The sequence below is a fragment of the Rhinichthys klamathensis genome, unplaced genomic scaffold (genome assembly GCF_029890125.1).
Source record: "Rhinichthys klamathensis goyatoka isolate OS25496 unplaced genomic scaffold, OSU_Roscu_1.1 h1tg000121l_1, whole genome shotgun sequence".
In the NCBI taxonomy this organism is placed as follows: Eukaryota; Metazoa; Chordata; class Actinopteri; order Cypriniformes; family Leuciscidae; genus Rhinichthys; species Rhinichthys klamathensis.
Genome location: NW_026606658.1, coordinates 4,841,602 through 4,852,500, shown reverse-complemented (window position 1 = coordinate 4,852,500; position 10,899 = coordinate 4,841,602). Strand labels below are relative to the sequence as shown.

The 10,899-nt window shown below is 36.1% G+C and overlaps 1 protein-coding gene across 1 annotated transcript in view; it reads right to left on the bottom strand.

Annotated features, from left to right (window-relative positions):
* Nucleotides 1-392, bottom strand: part of glud1b (glutamate dehydrogenase 1b) — a 17,238-nt gene extending 16,846 nt beyond the window's left edge. The window contains exon 1 of the mRNA XM_056255624.1: nucleotides 1-392. This exon is cut by the window's left edge and continues 170 nt beyond it. Coding sequence (XP_056111599.1) covers nucleotides 1-227 — 227 coding nt within the window. The 5' untranslated portion in view covers nucleotides 228-392.
* Nucleotides 393-10,899: the final 10,507 nt, after the last annotated feature.

The window sequence follows — 10,899 nt, the reverse complement described above, 5'->3', positions numbered from 1 at the left end:
CGGGTCTTCAGGTCCTCCACCAGTTTGTTTTCGACGATAGCAGCGCCGCGATCGAAGAAGCCCTCCACCATCCTGAAGAAGTTCGGGTCATCTTCCTTGTCAGCGGCATCGCTGTAGTGACGCACCCTCAGCAAAGACGAGGAAGCCGGCAGAGCGGACTCGACGCATCCCGAGGCCAGAGCGTTTCCCGCTCCGCGAGTCAGCAGCTCCCCAAAATACCGGTACATGGCGAAAAGGGACTTTGAAAGTTACGGTACAATGGAGAAAGATGAAATTAAAGGATGATGGGTTATCGACGAGGTGAAAAAGGGAAACGAAAATGGGGGTAAATGAACGAGACGACGGAAGCTCCTGAGCCTGCCTCGTTCAGTGTGAAAGTGACAGCGCTCATGCCGTCTCGCGCTTTAAAAGGCAGCAGCGTGTTTAGAGGAGTCGCGCGAGCAGACGGAAGGTCACTGCGTGTCACGGAGGAGGAGGAAACGCACGCGCTACTTTTAAAACTCTTATTATTTCAGCTATATTTTAATTTGATCTATAGCAATTATTGCTATTATTTAACCTAGTTTATAACATTAAAAAAAACTTAATGTTTTCAAAATGACTTTTTTATTTAGATACACATTAATAATTTTCATATGAATTGCAAATTTACAATGGCAACGAGTTTAATGGTTTTTTTAACCTTAATGGATTCAGAAATTAAAAATAAATAAATGTGCATGTCAAATGTTATGGTCCTGTGGTAAAACGGTCAAAATAAAATAAAAATATTCAGATAAAATCAACAATACTATTGGTGATCTGTTGATATGTTTCGCAAGAAACGCTTAATCCATTGAAATGTGTTTTTTTTTCTTTCTTTTTTTTTTTTGCTGGATATTATTATTATTATTAAATTTAAATCACTTACAAAAGTCCATAGTATTGGTTAAAAACAGACTCACCAATTATAGCACACATTGTTTTGTCATACACACAAATTTATAAAACTTGCACACATTATTATGTTATTTGTTTAAAAACAAATCAGTTTTATGCAGTAGCAAAGTCACAAAGCAAATCAAAGTCCTTCCAGTTTCTCCCTGGAACCTGTCATCTGTCCACCAGTCTCAAGGTCATTGCTAAATTAATGAGTTCCTGCTGTGATTTTCAAAATCAAACAACTGAAGATTAATATGGTCAATAAAGTTTATTAAATCTTTATCGGAAAGATTTTTTATGACACACTCTAATAAACCAAGTAGGCCTTTACTTTCTGTCCTGTTGATCATCTGATAGGCTTGCTTTAAAGGGATAGTGCACTCAAAAAGAAAATTCTGTCATCATTTACTCACCCTCACATTGTTCCAAACCTGTATGAGTTTCTTTCTTCTGTTGAACACAAAAGAAGATATTTTGAAGAATGTTAGTAACCAGTTGACGGCAGCCATTGACTTTCATAGTATTTTTTTTCTTACTATGGAAGTCAATGGCTGCCGTCAACTGTTTGATTACCAACATTCTTTAAAATATCTTCTTTTGTATTCAACAGAAGAAAGAAACTCATGCAGGTTTGGAACAACTTATGACATAAGTTATAGAGGGAATGCATTAACGTCACTTTCCCGCCGGAACACGCCCCCCTCAGCCGGACTGAGTGGCAAAAGAGCTGCTGCGTGACTGGAGTTAATAGTGGAAACTGCGAAAACTCGAGTAAAACAAAGAGTTTAAACTAAAAGTTGGACTCGATATAGTGTTCCTTACAACTTATCAAAGATCCAGTGATCCATGGATATTGACATGCAGCCAGGAATCGTGTTTCCTGACATATGTGCCTGATTTCGACGCCGGGGAAATAAATTAAGAAAATTTGCCTGTAAACGTTTTATATAAATACAATATAGATAGGTCTAAATCCGAGTGATCACTTACATTAATGTTATACTGTATATCATCATATCGTCCAGCCCTAAAACTTGTATAGTTTTTTGTCAGTGTTTATTTAAAAACATCAAATTATGCAGAATATAGTCTGTTCTGTAGCTTTTTGCTGTCTGTAAAAATATACAGTATCAGATTTCTGGTCAGATCTAGTTGTACAGTCAATCGCAAAGCTCTTTGCCGTTTTAGATGTGTTTTGTGTGTTTTTCACGGCATTCACGCTGAAAACAAATGCTGCCGCTCAGTCTTTTTGCCACTTGTGGCCGTGACCGCATTCACTCCGGCCGACGGTGACGTCATGCGCATACCCTCTATACCCTAAATAATGACAACATTTTGATTTTTGGGTGAACTATCCCTTTAAATTCAGGCCTCTCCTCCAAGCCCATATTTACCAGCTGAAGTAAGACCACTTTTGACAGGAAACCAGTTAAAAACCAAAACTGCTGTAGGTTTTTCTAACCAACCAACAGCTGATTGATTTCTGGTTTTCCCTATTCATTCATCTTATCTAAAGAAACTAAATTATATCATGCACTCAGATCGTCTTTAGCCGTACAGTATGGACAATATGGGGGAAGCGTTTTGCTGATATTGAATTCACAACAGTCTAACCTTTACACTGAGCTCACATTACCCCAATGGACTCTGCACAGAAGATAAGATTACGATTGATCCCCATGGAACCTGGTACAAATTGGCCCCAAGTCTGGTTAAGAAAATAAGCAAATATTAACTATAAGCTTTAGAAGGAGTATTTGCTGAGTATTTGTCATCCATGGAACCTTATGGCCCCAAGTCTGGTTAAGAAAATAAGCAAAGCTTTAGAAGGAGTATTTGTCATCCAAGAAAAGCGCAGACTGCAAGTCTCTTGGATAGTGTTTATAGCCAGTATGTGAAAAATCAATCCCATCATCCAGCAAAAAACAAAACAAAACAAAAAAACACCTGTTCATTTGTATGTCTTCCCATGACAGTTTGATTGTTTCTCAATGCATCTGTTTTGTTCTTCGCTGGCTTAAAATCAACCAAATTGTTTTGGTACAGTCAGACAAAACTCTACATTAGAACTCTACATTCGTATTGACCGAAGTGTCAGTGTATCATGTTTTATGCTACAACCATTGCCACAATGATGAGTAGATATTGTCAAGGGATAGTTGAAGTCTCTCATCAGAGTCAAACAGGATAAGAGAAGATAACAGAGAGAGAAAGACATGTTAGGCAATTTTCAGTAGGCCTACTCTCATTCACAGCTAGTATCTGTGGAGTGGTGAAGAGTTATAAAGATATGGTAGGAAGAACTAAAAGCCAATGCAGTGATATAATAATGTTGTGCTCAGTGACAGTGATGCCATATAGATAACAGCTGTTGCTTATTTACCAAATTAATACAAAAACACGATGGAATTATAATTATTATTGCCTAAAGGATTTAAAAGAACGCAATTTTTTATATTTAGTGCATATATATATATATATATATATATATTATGTTTTATTGTTTCTATAACACATCAAATGAAAATATATTTATAAATAATATAAAAAAATCACCTGTAAATAAATAATAGGCTACCGTAACAAAAGCGGCAACAATAACACAAAAAAATCGTATATATTTTGATGTTGCATTAATCTTAACCTTTGATTAAGATGTTCATTTTACTTGACTTTTTAATAAACTTTAATAGCCTATTATGATACAGATTATAGTAACGGCAAAGGTATTAGGGAACTGTTTAAGAGTAATATGGGATTTAATCAGCATGTTGATGATAGATGAATAATTAACTATAAGGCCGGAGTTAAAGGAAATGATTTGTGTTTTGGTCTGTTCTGTCTCACCCCCCTCACATGGTTCCTCTTCACACAAGACTGACATACAATCATTTATCATGGTCGTGTTTCAAAGGGCAAGCGCTTGGCCATTATTGGCTCACACACCGACAACACCCACTGTGAGATTGGATAAATGGGGAGGAGGGTGCGTTGAGGGCGGGGAGAGGTTGGAAATGAACTGTGCTTTTATGTGGCGTTCCAAGAATGGCTTCCCCTTTACATTGAAAAGAATGTGAATTTCTTCTTTCGGGTTTTGGGAATTTGTTACGTTACGCACGTGAAGTCTCATTCAGTTAAACTGGGACAGTTCACACAAAGTTTGTCATTAGCCTACTTACTCAGACCTCAAGTTCCAAACCTGTATAAGTTTCTTCCTTCTGTTGAACCCAACAGAAGAGATATTTTAAAGAATGTTGGTAACCATACAGTTAACGACGGCACCCATTGACTTCCATATAGGGGAAAAAATACTATGGAAGTCAATGGGTGCCGTCAACTGTCTGGTTATCAACATTTTTAAATATCTTCTTTTGTACCTAGAAGAAAGAAACTCATACAGGTTTGGAACAACATGTTTCCACACTTACTTTTAATTTCTGATGAATGAATATTAGGTCATGAAGAGAACTGAAAAAAAAATTATTCTTTAATGGGCTATCACTGAATACACCAGGTTTTAAGTTAAAAGTATTGTGTAAAAGTTCCACTCACTATGAATAACGCTGTTCTAAAAGACCTGTCTTAGAAAGCATGAGGTTTGTGCAAAAAAGCGAGGGTGTCCTGGGTGGATTCTGTCATCCAGTAGACATAGGCCTATGTTTGTCTCTCTGGCCTGTTTGCGGAGTTATTGGGTTGTGGTTATAGTGTAAAGTACTCCAATAGTGACACCCCTTGGCCAAACTGAGTAGCCTAATTGTTAAAATGCACTCTGAGCCATTAACGCTATACTGTAAATATGGCCAGGATAAAAGTAGGCATGATGTAACCCCCCCCCACATTGACCTGTTGATGATAGATGAATAATTAACTATAAGGCCGGAGTTAAAGGAAATGATTTGTGTTTTGGTCTGTTCTGTCTCACCCCCCTCACATGGTTCCTCTTCACACAAGCCTAAGGTTTAGGCTACCTTTTAAAAATGTTAAGAAGTTGTTTTTATTCTATAAAGTCCATGACATTTTGTTGATGCAATAAAAATTACGACCCATAATGCTGATCTGGTGAACAAATGTTTTTTCGTTGTTGAGGTTCATCGAGGAGTTTTGACATTTATTTATGAGAGTCGAGCTTGCATGCGTTTTATACGAACATTTGTAGAAACCGGAACGATTAAAGTTTTCCTGCACAGGTCCAAGCTCATTGGATAAGTGCATTAACCTGAGGTGACAAGTTTGACATCATTATCAAACATTATTTTGATATCAGGAAATTCGAACATGGCGTTTTGCTGTTTGCCACTAGATGGAAGCCAAACGTCAAAAATGAAAAGAAAAAATAAACACTGTGCTAAAATATCTTGAGACGACGATATTTCATGTGAATGTTTTCATGTAGCCTAATTTTCCTTCATTCAGGTTCATTCACATTTCCCCTCGCTCATTCGCTTTATAATTTTACAACCTCTTAAACCAGTTCACATTGTAGGCTATTATAGGCTGCCTGTAACTATGCTGAACTGATCATTATTCTGATATTTTTTTGTATTTCCACAAATGTCATGTCCTGGTGTTTTGAATGATGTTTTACATGCCTAGGCGACAGAGGTTTCATGATGCTCACACACATCTAGACAGCCACACTGAAGTGTGTGAATATGAAAAAGTCAAGAGGTAAAGTGTCGAACAAGTTCCCACGAGAAAGCTCCAGTCGTGTGTCTTACAGCCGGAAATGGTGGTTATTGTGGTTTGAGTTTTTGCGTAAAGCTCAATGCATCTGCTTGGCGGACACGAGTCACTGGTCTCGAATCAGTCACTATGTTAGCAACAGAGAATGTCGAATGCACTGTTTGCAATGTAGCTGAATAACAGTTCTACGTTGTCTCGTTCCTCTTTTACAAATCACAGCTGAAATCTTAGCAGGTAGAAGCTGCATGAAGGTCCCCGTCAGGTCAAGCTGCTGCAAAACGGCACAACACCCTGTTGCACCCTGAGAACTATGCCCAACGGCAGACTAACGTTAATCTCCCCCCTCTATCCACCAAACTAACATAAAAAACATAAAAAAATAAAAAAGCCTCACAAAATGGTGCACTCTGAATACCCCGGCAACATAACTCAAACATATTTATTTAGATTATTCCTCTATGGAAATCATACTGTCCAAAAGGTCATTGTGTTGCAGCATCTTTAAAGCTATGATGATGATCATCACAATAATAATAATAAATCATAGAACTAAACTATTGTCCTCACAACAAACCGAACAGCAAGACACTCTTATGAAATTCTTTTAATAAGCGAACAATGGTTATTTCATTATTTTCCAATAATAATAAACATATAAGATAACTTAAATCTGCAGTTCATAGTTTTTCCTCTTTGTATCCACCTCTGTTCGAAATCTGCAATTGCAGTTATTTGCGGAATTATCAACTTTACGTGGGTTGTGCCTCGGCACGGCACAGCGCGGATGAATCCAATGTTTTGAGGAGAATGTGTGGCTGTCAGTCACCGCGCCGGTGTGGATACTGTCATTCGGAATCACAGATTATACTTTTTGGAAGTATGACAAACATAAGAATTTTCACCAGAAAATCCATGTCATCTGAACAAGTAAGTAACATCCACTTTTGTTCTGACCAACTAAGGAAAAAAACCCAAAAAACATTCAGTAAATCGGTGCAAATTATACTTTGTTCTAAAATCTTTAATGTTAACAACATCAGCATTGCGTGACTACATTTAATGTGTATTAGGGCTACCTGCAGTTCACTACTCCGTAACTGTATGAATTAAGCGAACAAGTGCGCTACTACATAATTGAAGCCATTCCGATATTATCCTTGTTTTCGCATGGGCCTGGTTGCGGTCTCTTTTTTTCTGTAGCCACTCCAAAATCTTTTGCATTTTACAACGGGTGAATCTCCAGTTGTCACTGGTAATTGTCGTTTAAACCTTTCTGGATCCGCCATCAAATTGATAAGTTTAATTATATTAAGTGCTGTGAGAAAAGGCTATATATCTCCACCTCCAACATCTTCACACGCAATATAGCCTACTAGCCGAGACTCGTTCTTTATGTGTACAGATGTGACGTAATGACGCAAAGACATGCTTGAATTTCCCGCGGAAATCCACCAGTACCACTGGAATTATAAACATTATTTCAAGCTTACCGTTTTGAAACGAGCTAAGGCAAGCAGATAGTTTTAAACACAGGCTGGTTATGTACTTGCTCAAAAATTTATTTTGGGTAATTTTTAACCCAAAAAAGTTACGGACTGCAGCTTTAACTTGAGAAACTATAATAAACATAAAAATGATTTCGGATGCCATATTAAATCCTAAGTGGCTGTTCTTATCCTTATTTCTAGGCCTAATTTAAATGTAACTGTTAGATGTATATTTTATTTTATATAGGCCTAATTCTTCTTGATTGTGGCATTATTGTATTCTAATGATCTATTGACTCTTCCTTATTTGTGTTTCCCTTCTCCATGGAAAATAATGGTCTGCCACTAAGAAGCTGCACATTATGGGAGGCTCTTAAAGAGGCCTGTAATCCCATTGGGAATAAGGCTGCTTGGCTTCCATCCACATCTTTCATGAGAAAAGGCAATTGCAAAAATAAACAAGTTTGACAAACAGTCTATCAGTCTCACTTCTGTTATGTTATGTTATATGCTCTCAGATACAAGTTTTAAGAGGTGCTTTAACAAATCAACACATGAAAATAAAGTTAAAAAATAACTATACTTGATGATGCATTGTTTAATAATTAATTTGAAACCTTTACTGTTGCACGTCTGTACTCTACAAAATGTAGATAAAAATGCACAAAATAAAAATAGTGTGTTACTATATAATTATTTACGAATAGCAAATAAATAACCAAAGAAATCCAGAATAAGGTAAGATGCATGGCTAAATATTAGGGTGAAATGATTAAAAAAAGCTAATTTAATATTTAATTGCAGGCAAAGTTATGGTGTTTTAAAAAAAAGACTTATATATAAAGGATTTGCCTGGTTTACCCAGATTATTTTGATTAATGGCTAGAAAGATTTCTAGGAACCACATGGAACTAGTTACATAATATTTAAGTTTGACCCCAATAGTAACAGATTGCATCAGTGACGTGATTAAGGTTATGAAACATCTATTGTCACACTGGAACAATTACTGGATACATATTGCTGACTTCATATGGACAATATTAAACAAAATCACTCACTTTTAACCTCATCACATTGTGGAAACTTCCTCTCTGAAAGTGTGCCAGTGTTCTTGCAATCAGATTGTATCTTGGCTTAAAAATTATGATAATATTTCCATTCTTTTACATTTTTTGTTTCTCAGATAGACATGAACACAATGCCTTTTATTGTGGTTGTAGCATGGACGCACACAGCCATCCTTGAAAAACAACATCTCAATAGTCACGATATTGTATGATATTTCAATTCTTCTCTTTTTTGTTTCTCAGCTACAAATGAACACAGTTCTTTGATTTCTAAAGAGAATAACCCTTATCTTATGTGGGAGTAGCATAGAAACTCTGAGAAATCCTCACGCATCCAGTTCCACACATCCAAATCCATACAAGCCAGTCTATTTATTCTGAATTTTATGACATCCAAGCTGCAGCCTTTCAACATCAGGATGCTGTTACCTTTCTGAGGTAGACAGCATCTAAATGAAAGGATCTTACACATCTTACTCTCATCTCTTACTCAAATTATCCCACTGAATTCCCAAAAAATAGTTGTTCCAAAAGGGAGTTTTCACAGTGATGCCATAGAATAACCATTTTGGGTTTCCACAAAAAAACCTTTCAGTGAAAAGTTCTAAAAAGAACCATTTTATTGTGTGAAAAACATTTTAATAATCTGAACACATTAATAATCTGAAGATACTTTTTTTCCACTATAAAGAACCTCTTGTGCAATGGGAAGATTCCATGGATGTTAAAGGTATTTCATGGAACCATATGGCGCCAATAAAGAACCATTATTTTTAAGAGTGTGTCCTTGATCTACACACATGAACACCTATCAATTTCATGCAGCCTGTATATTTTTGTTTTTATCAATTCTCTCAGGTTTCCTCGACTCCCAGAAGCAGTTGATAGGAAGTGTGTGCCTGTTCAGTGTTTAAATATTTATCCCTTATATGGTCATTTGTGTATTTTGGCGCTACACATTTGTTTGCGGCCAACAGTATCATGGTCTTGTGGGATACAGAGGCCTGGATCGGAATGTTCCTGTAGCATAATTGTTATGTCATTAAAAACAAGTTAATTTTCTGTATATCCTGCCATTTCTTTTGGCTTGCTTGAACATTCTTAAACTCCCATAAGTCAGGGTGATTAATCATATGCATAAGGTGCAATGATAATGTAAATTTGCGGTAGTGAATTCGTTTACATGTATAGTAAATATTGCTGTATAATATTATGCTGCATAAATGTGCTGATAAACATCAATTTATACCCTTTCCCCCAATATATTTTAAAATCACTAATTTAATACTATAGTACTCATACTGTATCTACTGTATATGAGGCTCACTGACCAGGTGTCATTTCCTCAAAGCATCGTAAGCTATAGATCGTAGAACCATCGTAATCATTGGCCTCTATACGATCAACTTAGCTCACAATACTTTTGAGTTTCACGCAGCCCAGGTCCATAATCCAGCTCTGAATGCAGATGTTCATTTGTATGAATGTGTGTGTGTGTGTGTTAGTGTGTGTGTGTGGTCAGTCAGTGGAAGTCTATAAGAACTGCAGCAGTGGGAAGATTGAGCAGATACTGTATCTCTCAAAATTTATATAAATAAAAGCCATACAATAATAACAATAGAGCTTGGCAAACTAGAAGATTATTGAAACAATAAAGCAAAGTGATAAACATATTTTAGTAATCATCATAAATTAGGTATCATTTGAAAGCTTAAACACTCCAATTTCATCCTGTAAAAACTGAAACTTGAAATTAACATTGCTTAAACGGTACTTTAAAAGCTTTAGCGGACTCAATTTTTGTGATACCAATTTTAAATTTGGAAACAACTTGGTTAGATATATGGATTTGATTTTCTAGCAATTTTAGAGTTCAAATAATTTTATATATATATATATATATATACAGTATATATTGTATGAAAAAAAAAACTTTAGTAAATTTGTTTTACAGTAAAATGTGCAGCTGGTTCCACTTCAGTGTCTTCTTTAAAGAGACCAATCTTAGGTCTGTATTGCAAAGCATTCATGAATTACAACCATTCAAGCTCATAAAAGAAGGGTGACAGGTGAGGATGGAAATAAGCTGAGAATGATTTGCAAGTAGCACCATTTACGTTTTAATTTGCTTTAGACATAATGCAATCTTTCATATCTTTCAATGCTACAAAGAAAGACTGGAAAACAAATGCTTGTTACTTTAAATGACTATCCTGAGAACAAACAATCACAGACTCTCTCGAAAACTATAAGATAAAATTTGCTTTATATATTTTGTTAAGAAACACACAGAAACCCCAATGTATCACGAGAAGGTGGTACACGATACCAAATCGAATAACCGTATATATTAGGTATGTACTGTAAATGAGAAAGCTACAGATTCATCTCTGTCTACTGCTAGGTAGACAAGACCAAGTACCAAGGCACTTCTGAACACCAAATACAAACATTATTCGACGTGTTACAGAGATCCGGAGCATAGCACTCTAACCTCATCTAATGTAGACACAATATATGTTTGTATAAGACCATAATATTTTGAATTTACAATTCAGTTATTAAAGAAAAAAGATATTATAGAGAAGGGTTAGTGTTTGGTGGGCCTGAGAAGATGGCCGAGACATACCACTATACTGGGGCTTTTTCATTTTGGTCTTCCATTTGCATCTTCTAAAATAAAGTGCTTTTAATGACAGAAACTATACATTTAATACAGCATTTTACTCATTATGATT